Source organism: Dipteris shenzhenensis, chromosome 8 (assembly GCF_047967505.1).
Source record: "Dipteris shenzhenensis isolate YYH24624 ecotype China chromosome 8, Dip_SZ_1.0, whole genome shotgun sequence".
In the NCBI taxonomy this organism is placed as follows: domain Eukaryota; kingdom Viridiplantae; phylum Streptophyta; class Polypodiopsida; order Gleicheniales; family Dipteridaceae; genus Dipteris; species Dipteris shenzhenensis.
The window spans coordinates 13,257,235-13,273,808 of NC_141603.1; the positions used below are offsets into that span (position 1 = coordinate 13,257,235).

Below are 16,574 nucleotides of genomic sequence, written 5' to 3' on the forward strand. Positions count from 1 at the left end.
GTTGGTGGATGGTATAAAAGGCTATTTACTAAATATTACGACATGTGCCTTCAAATTTGTATGTGCTCAATCAAATATTTCAAACTAAGAAATTTTTTGTATTGCAATGTGCAAGCATGTAGATGCAATTGTGGACTATGAAAATGCTTTTAGCATGTTTAAAAAAAAATTGAATTGCACAAACCAAACATATGAAGCTAGAAAAACTACAATTGAAATATGCAATCATGTGAAAACCAACATGTCGTTAAACATACAATTATTTCCCTTTTGGAAAAGTAAAAAAAGAAAGGTATCTCAAGAAAAGTCGAGAAAAATGTAGGCTTTGAGATTGAGGGAAGATTTAGAATTGTATAGGGCCAAACATGGTCTAATATGCTTTCATGCAAGATTAATTCAATATGGATTGAAAATGTTGAGAGGTTCGGATACCTAGGTGGGGCTGCACTATTTATTCGAAATGTCAATCACTTGGTTCCTTTGCTTTTAAAATGATGTATGTATGGTACATTACAACTATATGTTTTTTACAAACCTTGGAATACTTACTAATACAAAATCATGCTTTGATAATGTTTGCACAAGACCAATGCTTATTGGACCTATTGGAGGGACTTCAATCACACTTGCTCGCAAAAGAGATGTGAAACTTTGTACAATCCAAATAAAACAACAAAATATAAGAGCGTCTTGTTTGTACAAGCGAATTTGCACAAAATACTTGGGATTCCTATCCACTAAAAGGTGTGGGTTCCAATTATAAAGACTCAGCTATTGTCTGAAGATCAGCAATGACCAAGGCAAGGTTGACGCTGAAGATGTTCACGAGCCATTTAGGCAACCAGCCAAGGGGATTAAGCTGCATCACATTTTCCCAAACAACACACGAAACCCTCGAGGTGTTTAGCCCAATCCTTGCTACATCTTGAAGATAGACCCATGAAAGCTTAGAAATACAAGCGTCGGGAGGAAAAGATTTGATGGGCAACAAGCATGCCTTCCAATAAGATGAAATTAAAAAGCAAGTGGACCACACAAGGTAGACTGTATATGGACAGCGGGTGGGCAGCCAAGCCGACAAATAATACCAATTTTTATATAACGAAACAGCCCAATGCATAGCTACTCTGACTCCTGAGAAAACTGAGGATTGCATCGAAGTAAGCATACGAATTTTAAGTAGCTGAAGGATGATGATTCAATCCACAGATATATAGAAGCATATAACATGTTGCAGATATAACAAGCAAGTTTGAGACAGAAGCCTGAAAAGAGAGATGGATGGGACAGAAATCAAACAGGGGGAAGGGAGAGCTATGTAAAAGTGGCTGCAATATGAACAGAGAAGAAACAAAGGCAGAAACAGAGAAGAAGAAGAAGATTACCTGTGCCATGTAAGTTATGGTGGCCAATCTGCCTGTTGGCTGCTGCTCCTGTTCCTCAATAACCCATCCAGACTGTAGTAGAACACCTCGGATGAGATGGTTGCTCTCCGGAAACAACACTGCTGCCATCTCGCTGGGCAACGATCCAATGGCCACCACCTGAACCACCAAAAAGAAATTTCAATTCCCTCAATACTCATCCTGAGCACATAGAAGCATCTGGCTTTGACATATTTTAGCAAAACAACACACCACAGACACAGACCACCTGAACCACTCACCACAACACACCACCAACGCAGTGACAATCCCCCTGAACACTCACCACTTACCCTTGAGCACATAGGAGCATCAGACAGACAGACATCATATTAGGGAATTTGGGAAAATCCCAAGTCCCATTTTGCAAAAAACTTAAATGGGGGCACGGTGAACCCTTTCAAGCTTTTATCAAAGCCCCATAATGTGACATATCATTGGAAACCTCTTGAAGAGTAGATTCTAAAGGAACAAACTCCGCTAACTTTGAAGTTCTGATACTCAAGATATAATAGAAACTAGATTAAAAAGAAAATTTCAGAAGTATTGGGATTTTCCCAAATTCTCTAATATGGTGTGATTCTGTATTTTAGCAAAACAACACACCACAGACACTTTCAATCCGTATGAACCCTCAACTCTCAAGCAGCATTTGTCTTTGACATACTTTAGCAAAACAACACACCAGACACAGACCCCTGAACCACTCACTACCAACACAGTGCCAATCACACATTGAGCACATAGGAGCAACTGCCTTTGACATATTTTAGCAAAATAACACACCACAGACACAGTTTCATCCATTCGAACCCTCAATTCTCATCCTTGGACAACAGCATCTTTGAGCATTCATCCCAGTGATGCTGAAGGATAAATGTACGGTGTGTAAATCTTCAAGTGTAGCTAGAGAAAGAGACGGTACTTCATATCTTTCTGGACAAGATACAAAATTCAACACCATCTTAGGCCTAAGAGAAGCCTCAGCCTGCTACTTCATCCCCAAATCCAGAACAACACATTATGATCTGATGATTCAGATCAGACAGCTTTCTTGGATGAAGGTGAGCACAGCAGATCATGCTTGCCCCCGCCCTGCATTTTCGTTGAAGCAAAAGCCAAGCTTTAACTCACCATCGTCCCGTCGTCCATTTCCTCTCGCCTTTCGTATACGATAAACTCCCGGTTCTTGAACAAAGGCCCTGCGTCTGCACCGAAAACTAGTCTCACAATGTCCAAATTCTCCTGCAGACTCTTCAGGTACTGACCCTCCACAAAGTAAGGATCCCATTGCTGCGCACGGAAAAAACCAACAGGAGTAAGATTGCAGGAGAGAATCATCGCAAGAAAATTAGGAAGAAGCGCCACTGCATTGAGAGAGCAAGGCAGGGAAGACATTGAATCAAACAGCATCGCTGGAAGAGTGGAGCCAAAACCTTTGCAGTATCTATGGCATTTGCGAGTGTCTTGAAGGCAGACGGAAGTTTCCAGACGAGCTTTCTGCCTCGAACAGAGACCAACGGACCCTGGCATTTCTGCCAGATCTGCACACCCCGTCGTGGTTTCATCCGTTTCCATCCGTCAGAGCTGCTGTTCGCTTCCATTGAGGCAGCCAGAAGCTCCTGGATGCATCTTTCGCTCGCGTGCATGATGTATCTTTTCAGAGACTCTTCGCTAACAGCCCTGCTTACCGCAGATCGCAAAGCGAATCGTGAAAATCCATGGCAAGAATCCTTCAAACCGTTGATCACAAAGCAACGCGTAACATCCATGGGAAGAATGATGTTGAACCCAGGCTGTAAACGAAGGAATTCACATTCCAGCTTAAAATTTTGATCCTCAACACTACTCCAAAGTCTACACACTCTTACCAATTCGGTGTTGAGTCTGCACAACTAAGCCGGCGATGACTGAAACAAGTGCGCAGCATGTACATCGACGCAACAAGAGCCATTTCGTCGAATCCAGCCTAGCTCCAGAGCTCTTCTACTCGTTTTTCCTTCGATCGGGGTATTTCTTTACGCTGCCGTTTCTACCAATCGGGTCAGTTCATGTCAGGCAACAAACCTTTAAACCAAGAACACGCAAAAGGCAAGCGAAGAATGCCGTTACGGAAACTTTGGCTGCGTGCCAAAGCAACCATGGCGCCGACAGCAGGAAAGCTTTGGATTATTGGAGCTCTCGACGTTTATCGGAGCATGAGATTTCGAAAACTCATGGATTGGGGAGTGGCATGGCATGATAGGTGCTAGCGAGGAACTGGCAGGGATTGAGAGGAAGAATGATTCAGCAAGTGTTTGGATGCAAGCAAGGCAGAATCATAAAGCAACAGTCCGTCATCTAGAACAGCGAGGCTGCAGGGGCAGGGCTGAGATCGAGCTTTGGTGGGAGCCGCGGAATGGCTAATTGGAGAAACAGTTCGAACAAATGCATGCGAGGATGATTCATAGTCTAGCTGGGGATTCGGGAAGCGTAAAATGTCGCTAAATTAAGCCAGGCCGTTTTCTCGATCGGATCAAGTGATTTTGCACTGTAAATTGGCGATTGCTCCCAAATACCAAACGCAAACGGGCAAATTTATCGCATCCTTGCCGTTTACAACGGAGTTCTTCAAGCCTTAGAATTCCGTGGAGATTGGCCGGAAATCGGCCGAAATGGCTCGAAAAAGCATCGATTTCTGCCACTCCTCAGTCCCGAGAGCGTCACTTCCCCCTCGCCGCCGGTGTAGGGCACCACATGGTCGATCTTAAATGGCGGCATGCACGCACATGTTTTGGGGACCGATTAGACAGATTCTTACCTTGTTTGATCCGAATTCCCAAACGCCACAACAATCAGTGTGCCGATTCCGTAACTTTTCGTCGCTCACAGCCTCTGTCTCCTCCCCAAGTCCACGAAATTTCTTGCCTCATTTCCAACCTCCGATTTCGTAACTCTTCGTCGCGCGGCGCGCGCACTGCACACAGCCTTTTATTTTTTCTGTTCCCAAGTCGACGAAATTTTCAACCTCCGGAATCCAAATTCGGAGCCGAACGATGACAGAAACACATGTGACAGCAACTACACTATGCAGTGTGCACTTTAGTAGAATTAAATGTCTCACAAAACAGCTCCGATTTCTCCTCATTCATTGCAAAGCTCCCGAGTCCAAATTCGACAAGAAATGCGCGTGACAGCAATTTCTGCATCCAATCAACTGCCTGAATTCGGAATGTTGTGCGTTCTTGCGGATCGGTGGCATTGAATTCATCATACGATGAGGTCGGAATCTAGTTCCGAACAAAATGGCTGCGGCTCGTCGCAAAATCAATCCAAATCTTGAGCCAATTGGTGAACACGAACGGAAAATTCCAAAGCCTTGGGCCAATTCGCGAACACTAACGGAAAAATTCAACTTCCATCGAATCCATTACCACTCCATTGAATCCAACGAGGTCCATACTCGAAGATTGAAATCCATAACCCTCGATGAATATTGTTAGCCTGAAAGCCAAAATTATGCGGTTTTTGGCCCTCCAAGGGGTCTTAGGATTGTGCTGAAATGTAGAGCTTGTGTTACGAAAAGAGAGCATTGACCCAGTTAGCAGGACCAGAGGTGTTATGTTAGGATTGGGTTGGGTTTGTGTAGGTCTTCATCGCGTGCTTGTGAATCTCAGAAACAATCACGCCAACATAGGATTGGGTTGGGTTTGTGTAGGTCTTCATCGCGTGCTTGTGAATCTCCGAAACAATCACGCCAACAGCTCGCTTTTTTTTCCCGAATTCCCGATATGTTTCAAGGTGCAATGCACTGTTGTTGCATGTCGATCCAGTTCATGGGCCTTCCAGAAGATGATGCTATTGCGATGTGTTGGTCTGTGCATGCGATCACGTGCTGGGGTCTTCGAGAGGATGTCGTGTTGGTTCCTGTCTCAACCTCTCTATGTGCTATTTTCATTCAGACGTCGATGTAGAAAGGAAGAAAAAAAGGAGCTTCGAGAGAGTTTGTTGTCATTCATTCGGTTCTTTGTTCCCAATCTTCTATTTTCGTCTTTTGTTCATGGTTCCTCGATTATAAAAGGTACCACCAGTGCACTGGAGTGGTATCTTTGTCGTGCATTTCTATTGAGAGCGTGTGTAGTTGGAAGACGAGGTTTTCGACGGATATGGGGAGCACTTGCAAGATGGATACGGCAGAATACGTCGAAGGTGATTCTTTTGTTAGCATAGGCTACCGTCTCGCAGTGGAATGATCTTGATTGTTTTCTGCATGTAGGATTTTGTTCATCATCACAGTGTATTTGTTGTCATATTTCTGTAGAACTCCTGTTCTCATTCTTTTCTGCCATGTCTCACACAGTCCCACTTCTCGCCCCTTCCACCATCACTATTGGCTCATCATCTCTGACAGGGTTTACAATGCGCCTGCCTCTGTTCCTTTTTGCATGTCAACGTTAGTCTGTTTTATTTATTACATTGGGTCTCCTCGCCAGAGTCTCATAGCATGTCTCAAACCTATAGCTGGCTTTTTTCTCGCAGGTGTGCAAATCGAGAGCGAGAATGCTATTCCTTGTAACCAAAGCTTCCGTAGTGACTAGTTGAAAGAGAATTGTTGAGCTCGTGTAGTCTGTCTTTTTTCTCTGGCTGTCTCTGTTTCTGTCTCTCATACTTGCATAGAGACGAGAGGAAGTATAAAAATGAGGCTCTTTGTGCCAGAGAGGCTGTTATGCATGAGGCCTTCGTGGGAGGTTGTTTGTACTTTTTACAATAGAGGTGTGAGTATGTTCTGATTTCTCGGATAATGTTGTTGAATCTTGGATGTCGTCTGAATTATGTGTAGCTGTTTGTCATTATTGTTTGCAATGTCATCATCGCATCTTCCGTAGTTGCTCGAAGATGTTCTCTGGAAGGCCCGATATTTTAAGCTACTTTGATCTTCCAAGATGTTTAGAAGACATTGTTGTAGCTGTATTTAATTTAATGTTAGAAATTGGTTGTCCTGCCATTGAGAAGTAGGGCTTCAAACTGGTTTTGTAATTATAGATTCAATTTATGAGGAGGGAAGACTTAAAGATATAGTGAGAACACAAAGGCAATATTTGAGGTTGCAAGGATGTGGGGAGGTCCAAGTTTACATGACTTCTTGAGTTCCAACCTCAATGGACCTTCTTTATCAATGACAATGCGAGGGCAAAGACTTGCTACTCAGTTTATACCTAGTATACATGGATATCTTTTTGATGCAATCACTGAAATTTATGAAAAAGAAAAAGAAAAGCATGGAATCATGCCAAGGATTCCCTTCATCATAGTGGAAGATGAAGCTGTAATAAAGAAGCGGATAAGGTAACCTCCTTTTTCTCTAAATTATTTTCATAATCTAAATCTTGTTTTTGAATGCAAGAGGATTGCATATGATCTTACACACTTGTGCTTATTATTGCTTGTAGGTGGAATCCAAAGGATGACATGCTTGTGGGGTTTGATGGATATAAAGTAGATGATCATGAGTGCATGACCACATGCATGATCAAAGTGGGAGAAGGACAAAAAGGATATGATCAGATTAAGTCTCTTTTTTCTTTCAAATTTGGAGGTCTTGGATTGTTTATCATGCCAACTATACGTTGAACAGAAACTTCATAACTAAGGAAGCTTTCTTAGATGTGCAACTCTCATGCCATTTTGTGGTCCTACTGATCAAGTACTTTAGAGAATTTTGTCTAGGCCTAAGGTGTCCTTTACATCTTACACGTTCAGATGCAGTTGAAATCTTCTTCAGCAAGATTGGAAGCATGGTGGGACAAGACCGCACTTATGACTTGATGGATATGCTACATAGTGCAGGCAGTATGAATAGGCTTGCACACTTTAAATGCAAAGAGGATAGTCCTCTATTTACAAGGGCACATAAGAAGCAAGAACATGTCTGGAGAGAATTGAATCTCAAAGAGAACATGCAAGAAGCTAATCTAGGGGACTATGAGTGTGTGTCAACTGATGATAAAATCATTAAAGCATTGAAGAAGGGACTAAAAAGTGCTCAAGAAAGGTGTGAAAGTTTGCATATGAAGCCAAAGGGTGAGAATATGAAGTGGTGGATGGAACCTTGGTCAAATGGATTTGCAGATGGATATTCACAAGAATTTGATTCTGAAGAAGAAGACCAATGTCAAGCAGATCATGTGTTAGAAATAGATGATAATGACAACGATGCCTCCATAAGTGAAATCAGACATGTGGTGGATTCTCTCCTAGATGAAGAAGAAGCAGTGAGCCCAGTTGTTACCATTGATGGTAAAACTCTCTTCAAGTCCACATTGGTAAGTCAACTTAATGGAAATCCCACACTCTCTAAAGATAGACTCGCAAGGGTTCGCCAAGGAGTATACTCCTCTAAGGAAGATATACCTCTTGCTACATCAAATGAGAACCTATTTAGAAGAGGTTCCGATTGTGCCGTATTCTTTCATGAAGAACACAAAACAAGGAAAAGCAAAAGGAAATGCAATCCAAGATCTTTGCAAAAAAAGAAAACACAAGCTATATGGTACCTTGGACGAGTTCAAAAAATATGGAGAAAGGTTGGTGGGGGGTATGTGGAATATAAAAGAGGGTTCAACCTTTCAGATAGACCTTTTGGAGTCGAAGTCCAGCTTGGGTGGTATCAAAAGGCAAAAGGTTCAAGATGCTTCACATATGACCTTATAGACCTTGACATGATAAATATTGAGAGCGTAATTGCATTGGCAAACCTCACCTATGAGGGTAATAGCAATAAGTATACTTTAGATGAGCATGATTGGAATGTATTCAATGACTTTGTAAAGGGGCATTAAACACACTTGGTAGGGGCTTCTTTGTAATCTTTTTAATATGATAAAAGCTTTATTACGATTATTACTATGCGCTGAGTTTAGTTTGATTTGTCTTGATGGATTTTTTCAATTATTTTTTTGCAGGACCTTGAATCACAGAAGTAGATGATTTGCAACCGCCTGGGTACTTTTGTTTATATGAATGCCATTAAGCAAGTTTGAAAATGCTATTTTGGCATCGGGTACAACAAGATGTTGTATGAATGTAGCCTCTATGGTTTTAATACCATGGTTTGATATGACTTAGTAAATGTTTGTATTTGGTAAGAAATAAATATTATATATCGTCGTTGAATGCTTTGTAAAATTGGCTAATCTATCATCCCTTCTCCTAGTTGAAACACCCATACATATGGTTTTGTAAAAAATGGAAAGATATAAAGCATTTATAAAAGCTCCCAATCTTTCATGTGGTATTTTTATAAAGGTTGTTTCTTGAGCTCTTTACGTGTTTCAAGTGACTTTGCACAATTCTTTGCTCTTGGTGTATGGCACACATGATTGTCTTGTTTGATATTTGTTCCTCTTAATTTTTGCACAATAGTCTTAATTCTTTGTTTCTCTTGCTTTATGGCATCATCAAGACACAAACCCATCTTAAACTTATGCATTGCCCATTATTGCAGTCGGTACCTCAATTTTTTGTGTGTAGATTCAAATAATGCAGGTGATGTAGAGATCTTGCATTCTAAATATCTCATCGTAAAAGTAGTAGTGTATGACTCACATAAGCACTTTTAAAATTCCTCTAGGAAAATAAATATACTTACAGAAGGGGATTTATAAACTTTTCCAAAATTTATAGAGGGGATACTAGGAAATACTACAAATAGGTTACATAGGGATTTAGAAAAGAACCCTTGAACGCACGCCGCGATATAGACATATTACACTAAGTGACCCCCCCAAGGATCGCTTGGAGGAGGAACATAGAGTTCCCAAGAGTGTCATTCATAAGATGGTCATATTGCATGAGGAACTGTGGGAAGGCCTTCAATACTATAAGAGCCCATAGTTTGCGAAGTATGTTGCTGAAGGCTCCCGCTGTGCAAGGTGTCGAGCCTGCGTCCTGGAATTCTTGTGTAAATATAAATTCCTTCAAAGATCTCGGACTTAAATCTCTTGGAATCTTGTATATATATTACTCGGGACTTTTTTAGGGGCTGAACACCCCTCTAGTATAGTCGGCTTTTCAATAAAACTTGAGTTAAGTAGTAAGTTGTCTTCTTTGAAAAAAAAAAAGTAAATTGTCTTTGTATTTATCCATATTGAGATACGATGGTGGTCTCTTTTCAAAATGTAAAAGAGTAAAACTCGGTTGTGTACTACCTGGGTATATAACTTTAGGGTCTGACTGTACGGGTCTGACTGTACATTTGGCTTTTCTATATAACTTCAGTTTTAAAGCAATAATTCGCCATTTATCCATTCTTGGATGCGATTCTTCACTCAACTGGACCTTATAATTTGAAAATGTTGCATTTAGTTGGATTCGAAGGTTTATTTTCTTATGGCTGCTTCACTCATGATGTGCGATTAAATGGTAATTCTAACCGCGTGATATGTTCTTACAGTCTATCTCAGCTTAATGCTAGTTCTCATTCTAAGCTATTGTTATTATAGCCTGATAAATTGATTGAATGTTAATCTAAGCTTGTGAACTAGATGCAAAGTCATTATTATTATAGTTTGATTTCGACTCAATGCTAATTTAAGCCTGTGAATTAGATGGTCCCTCATGCACAGTCATTGTTATTATAGTCTGATTCCGACTGAATGCTAATCTGAACCTATGAATTAGATGGTCCCTCATGCACAGCCATTGTCACTAAAACAAGCTCGGTGGTTGTTTGGAATTAGTATACTGTTTGGGATTTACATTTTCCCTTGTTTGGGATTTATAGATTAGGATTTACTGAAACAAGCACGATGGTTATTTGGGATTTACTAAGGTTATATTTTGTGGGGGTTATAGGTAACCCTAAACCAACACAAATGCATTTCATTGCTAGTGCCTACCTCCTCTAGCCTTAATTGGTGTTTAAGCTGACCCAATCACGATTGCATGACGTTCCAACCACCGAGCTAGTTTAGGACAATCACATTAAGTCCAAGCCAGCCTAGCTCTAATGTTTGAGCTGAACCAGCCATACGGTTGCATGATATTTCAACCACCGGGCTGGTTTAGGACAATCACATAACTGGTATTTAAGATGATCGAACCAACCACGATTGCATGATGTTCCAACTACCGAGCTGGTTTAGGACAATCACATTAAGTCCAAGCCAGCCTAGTTCTAGTGTTTGAGCTGATCCAGTCACACGGTTGCATGATATTCCAACCACCGAGCTGGTTTAGGACAATCACATTAAGTCCATGCCAACCTAGTAAACTATTCCAAAGTTCAATCATACACAACCACTGGGCTGGTGTAGGCAACCACTGGGCTGGTGTAGGCAACCACTGAACTGCGTTGTATCAAGAAATGAATTAAGTAAACTATCCCTAAACTCAATCACAAGCAATCACTAAGCATGATGTGCTCATCAAACATCTTGTATGCTGTCTGCTTTCTACAGATGTCCTTGTTATTTAGAGAAACTCTTGAGAAAGAGTGGAAGCAATACCTGATCATCCCGATCCAAGTAGCCTATGGGATTCAACAAAATGCAAGAAAAGGAGAGACAGACAAAGTGCTGAAGTCATTGCAATAGTAGAGAGGTTTTGGCATGAAATTACAAGGTGTTCGTAGGATTGTCACTCTATGAACTTTAGAGTACACGCTAAAGCTTGTAAAGACTCAAGAATGGTATTTACCTAAATGGCTTGATGTTGCTTGCTCGAATGCTACCACCAATCATGACATCACAGCTCGTTTTCTTCGCTCTGATGGCAATGATCGAATGTGTGTATCTGTAACAACTGCTTCCTGCTGCTGGTGTGCAAGGAGACTTATGTTCCTTATGCCCTGATCAAGCTTTTCAGATTTTCTATCTCACAGCCTATGTTTGCTTCTCTTATAAGCCATGGTGAGCTGCATGTTGCCATGGTGACGATCAATGAAAGACGACAATGTCAAACCAAAACAGAGAGAAGCTAGCTGGTGAGGCAAGCAAATAGAAGACAACTTACTCGAAAGAAGACAATGGAAAACCAAAGTCTATGCGAGATCACGTCAAGGTACGTGTGGGTTGCAGGGCGGGGGCAGGTTGTAGGTACTTGATCTTCCAAGATTTGATGGGTGGGACGTGTGACAATTCGAAATTCGCAGGAGTAGCGAAATTTCAGCTGTCGGTTTCCCCCCCTCCGACGATACACATTAGTAGAATTGGATATCCCAGGCAAGTGCATGGAAAAAGAAACAATTCAAAATTGTAAATAGTGTTGAATTTATTAAAATATCTTTTCACATGGACAAATTTTACTTTTTCAACTCCTTCCATTTTAGGGTGAATTTAGATACCAATACCAACAACTATCAATGTTTTAACACCACCATGCACTAGTCCCAATAGTTTGGATTCCAACAATCTGTTTTGGTTTTTAACAAATCCAAAAAAAGTTATGAAGTGTGCCCTCAAATGGGTATGCATCACTTTAGCACAACATTGGAGGCCCATTAACCCATGCATAATGATCTCATTTAGGTGTGTCCTTGGGTTGAGGAGAAGCCCACGTAGTGTACTTTAGAATGATTACTTGATTGCATGTATATATAAAACAAAATTTTGATGTTTTTGAATAAATTATTATATCCTATAGTCTTCAAGATGCATGCTCCACATGCAACATAGCACTTGTAATGCTTTAACGGTCTCGTTCCAAATCGTTATTCCATAATTTTTTACTCTCATGTTCAAGTTTGGAATGTGTACTACAACTTGAAGACAAAGTTTGCCGAATTCCGTTAAGCAATGCATAAGTTATGGGTCATGCAAAATACCCATATACAAAAAAGGCCCTGAACCTCACCAAAAATGGCTACACCCAAGCAAAACAATGACCCACTTATAACTCTCCTACTTTATATTGAAGAGCATGTCTCTTTGTATGATTAAATTAAATTTGCAAGACCGTCATGTTTAATCTTTTTTATAAAGCACTTCTACATTACGTAGGAGTGAAACCAAAATAGTTTAAGAAGAAGTTTTCTACGAATAATAACAACAAGCAAAGAAAAACTTCACTTCTTGAAATCTTCAATAGCAATACATAATTTTAAAACGATCGATTTCAAAACAATTTATGGAAATGCAAAAGCAAATAGCAATACTTTATAATATAACATTTGCCAAATCCATTACCATCATAACTAAACAACAGCAGCTCCTAATGCAACCATTGCCTTCGTCATAGTCAATGTTAGTAACATCAATCATGTTGCTTTTAGGTGGGGACAGTTTCTCTACCAAATGCCTCACATGCTTACACTTGCTTGAGCGTTGTACATGAGACATTATGGTGGACTTAAAATTAGCATACTCCGGATTTTTTCGTATTTGCTTCTTCACTAAATACCAAAGAAAGGAGGACAATAAATAAAAGGTAACACTTACCAAAGGCAAACAACAAAACACATTTATTTCTTTACCTTTAGCATAAGCTTCTTGTGCCACTTTGGAAGGAGTTCTTCAACGAACGACGTGGAGTCTTCTTAATTGGAGAGTTCTTCAGCAAATTCTCTTTAGGAGGTTCTCTTAGAGAAGCATTCACAAACGGACTTGACTTTGGGGTAGGTGGAGATGCACTTTTGTCCATGTACGAACAAGCAGACATTGTGGCTACACCTGCAAGACATCGTACAAGTCACCCATGCAAGTACCTTCAATGAAAGAGATTTGCGAGAAACGGGATAGGTGTCCAACAAAATCATAGGATGGGCCAAAAAAGAGAGGAAGAAATTGAAACTTCGATGAAAGAAAGACCAACAAATTGAATAGATATATTGAAATAACGTACAGTGGTTCAATTTTAAAGCTAACCTTACATCGTTTCAAAGACTATTGAGACGCAGAACTGCAGACAGAAGAAAACACTAATGCAAAACTCTTTCAGTAATGCAATTCATCAAACTTGGGACAGCGGTTCCTCTGGAACCAAAACAGTGGGTCAAATCTTCAATTAATTGTTAATCGTTTGAAATAGTATTGAAACACAGGACTGTAAACACAAGAAAATACAAATCCAAGACTCTTTCACTAACGCAAATCGTTAAAGTTTGGACAGTGTAGCCTTAGCAAACGGAAATTTGGACAACGTATCCTCTACAAATGGAACAACAGACACAATCAATGGAATTTGAGAAATGAACTATGTAGACCAAACAACGTAAATCATTACAAGTCAGACAGCGTATCCTCTGCAAACGGAGCTGCACACACTATCAGCGGTGAAAACGGCGTTTGTTTCGACAAATGAACTGCGCAGACCAAAGAAGTGCAATTTTGAAGTAACACAAATCGTTATAATTCGGACGCGTTTTCTTCTGCAAAAGGACTTCCACACAAACAAAAGAGGAGCACATGAAGGTTCTTGGTATGGACCATTGCCACAACTTGCTTTGTTCAAATCATTCTCAACGTGTTCCACCACGACAAGTTTAGCAGAGCTGGGGGTCACGGGAGATTGTACTACTTCAGGGCATACTTTCTGAAGGCCTGCACACAACGGAAGTAATCGAGAAAGTCCAAAATGAAGGAAGGACGAATTCGATTAAAGAGAAGACATAAGTGAAACCAAAGTATTCCGTGGGAAATGGTGCAAGACTTTTCACAAAAGCACCATTATCGGTTTCCATCAGATCAGCCGAACCCTCCATAACGACGATTCTGGAAATCTTGCAAATATTCAAAAAGAGTGGCGTTCTTATTGGTCACCTCTTAGTCTTTTATAGGGTATGCAGAAGAATCAAGGAAGAGGAGCAAACACGAAACGATTCACCAACACAATTAACTTGTACCTCGTATTGACTCAAAAGATGACAAAAAACACTGAAAAAACATTTGATTCATACTGTAAACTAGGGAGGCTATTAGCTGAAAATCTTGACTTATGCAATGACAAAGTACCGCCGTCTGTGCCGAATAATCCATGATTTTGCAGCACACATAGTCTAGCACAAACTAGTAACGATCCGCCAAGACGATCTGCAATCCATATCCACCTGGAAACAACAAAATCATGCATTCCAAGGAAGATCATGCATTGGAATGATGGAAGAACGAACATGCAAACCACTCCAACGAGTGAAGACAAAGCATGTACATGCATCATCCTAAAGAGACACGTGGCTTACAGTCCGCCTATCAAACAACGAGATTATCCATAATTAAAAACCGCATAGAATCATCCTGAGGAAGCATGTGCCTTTGAGTCGGCCAATCAAACAACGAGATTATCCATAATAATAATCAACAAGGTGGTGGCACCACTATGGCCCTGCTTGATTGATTTTTTGGTTTTAATAAATTGTTTTAAAGGAAAATTAAGGTTTTTTTTTTAATAATGAAGTTGTCTGTGTTTTTTTTATTTTTTTGGGAGTTGTTTAACGTGTAGTATGTCGCGAAATTCTTTGTTTTCTTATGCATGTATGTATGTTATGAAGTGATCTGTCCAATATGCGTATGTTGTTCCACAGTGAGTGGCTGTCTTGGGTATGTTGCTCCAAATATGATCTAATTGTGTTCCATATATTGTTGTGATGTGGTCGCACTATAGGTCATATTTGAAGATAGTCATAATTTTTTGTAATGTCTCTGATTGTTTTGTTTTTTGTAGCATATCAATGTTGACATCTCCTAGTAGTATAGCATTGTTCGCTTTATCGATGGTCGCTAATGTGTCATGCAACAATTGGAAGAATAATTTGTATTTGCTAGATGGTGATCTATATATATTTGCAAGCAATTGTATATTCGGTGTTGTTTGTTTTGATATGTATAGTTGTAATTTCAATTCCAAATTGTGCAATCGTTTTTGTTTGTTGAATGGTGATGTTATTTCATATTAGTGTGCAAGTAGAGCGGTTGTTAATGCATTCGAAAGTTGAAGGGAGACGTTTTTCACATTGTTCAGTCTTCATTTCTTGTAAACATATAATATATGAATCCATAAGTGTTTGAGTGGCTATAATGTCTTCCTTATGTTTTTGTAAGGAGGCTTGTGTTTAAAGATTGGATGAGAATAGTTGATTCTCTAGGTACGTGCATTTAATTGTTGAGGTTTTCCCATTTTGATTGAGTGGCTAGTCTTTGCATTTCTTCATGGACGTCTTTTTGTATGAGGAAATGTTGTTGTAGCGATTGTAGTAAGAAGAGGTTTTCTATTTTTTGGACACATGACAAGGCTGTGTATATTAAACTGTGCATTTGAATGCTGTTAGAGAGAAGGAAAATTTGTCCACTGTAAGCCCTTCTTCTCTATGAATCGTTTGTGCTGCAGCTGGTTGGATTGGGAATTATTGTCAAGCGAGGATTGTTTTTTTAGAAGGACCAATTTGTATTTCTCTTGTGACCCTTAATATTGGTGTCCATTTGCAATTAATAGTTGTTGTGTAGGCATGGAAATTTCTTTGTCTTGTTTCTTTTCCTATTTGTGGATTTTGAAATAGAATCCATTTGATGTCATCATTCATAATTCAACTAGCATTCCTTCTTTAATTTGCATAACTATTCTGAGGCCGTCTGTTGCTTTGGGGTTTTCTAATACTTTGCATGAAATGTGGCTATTGTTATTAAATGTATCAATTGCTTTGATGTTATATTCTTTTTCTTTTGCTGATGGTAGTGGGATAGGTTAAGCAGCAACATTCTGTAAAGGAATAAAACCTACAACCGCACCATGAATGTTCACTAGAAATTTGCCATCGATCTTCATGTCAAAGAGTTTGGACTTCATATACTGTGTATCATCCTCGATCATCTCCACAAAAGGACGGGGTAAATTCAACACCTTGTCTACTCATATGTCCTTCAACATAATGTCTACAGTCTCGCCATCCAGACTTGTAATAATACCTTTCACTTTCGAATTTTCTCTAGAAGTGTAACTCAGTTGCAGGTCAAACAACGAGCCACATTATTATCCTTTGAAATTTTTCCTTCTTTATAAAAAGTGCATACGGGCTTGTACAGTGTTGAGTTGATTCCGGCAATACTGAGGACACCACTCACCTTCACACAAAATGGCAGCAAAGTAAATTATTGATAGGATTAGTTGGATTCACAAACCATTACAAACATTGCAAAGTAGTAAAACGTACTTGGTTGCGATAGCCGATTTGTTGAATATGTC

The 16,574-nt window shown here is 39.9% G+C and overlaps 2 protein-coding genes across 3 annotated transcripts; both read right to left on the bottom strand.

Moving 5' to 3' along the window:
• Positions 1-519: 519 nt before the first annotated feature.
• Positions 520-4,671, bottom strand: LOC147899133 (Polyketide cyclase/dehydrase and lipid transport superfamily protein). The gene is made up of 5 exons (XM_087378382.1): positions 3,296-4,671; positions 2,861-3,107; positions 2,559-2,717; positions 1,386-1,544; positions 520-859 (listed from the first exon to the last, which is right to left on the bottom strand). Exons 1-5 carry the CDS (start codon positions 3,376-3,378, stop codon positions 758-760), a joined length of 750 nt encoding a protein of 249 aa, XP_087234508.1. The 5' UTR covers positions 3,379-4,671; the 3' UTR covers positions 520-757.
• An 8,008-nt stretch (positions 4,672-12,679) lies between these two features.
• Positions 12,680-14,479, bottom strand: LOC147899134 (uncharacterized). 2 transcript variants are annotated; one of them, XM_087377856.1, is made up of 3 exons: positions 14,351-14,479; positions 13,826-13,939; positions 12,680-13,069 (listed from the first exon to the last, which is right to left on the bottom strand). In XM_087377856.1, exons 1-3 carry the CDS (start codon positions 14,466-14,468, stop codon positions 12,876-12,878), a joined length of 426 nt encoding a protein of 141 aa, XP_087233982.1. In that variant the 5' UTR covers positions 14,469-14,479; the 3' UTR covers positions 12,680-12,875. The 2 variants fall into 2 exon arrangements, with proteins under 2 accessions (XP_087233982.1, XP_087233983.1); XM_087377857.1 differs by lacking the exon at positions 14,351-14,479 and adding an exon at positions 14,064-14,121.
• Positions 14,480-16,574: the final 2,095 nt, after the last annotated feature.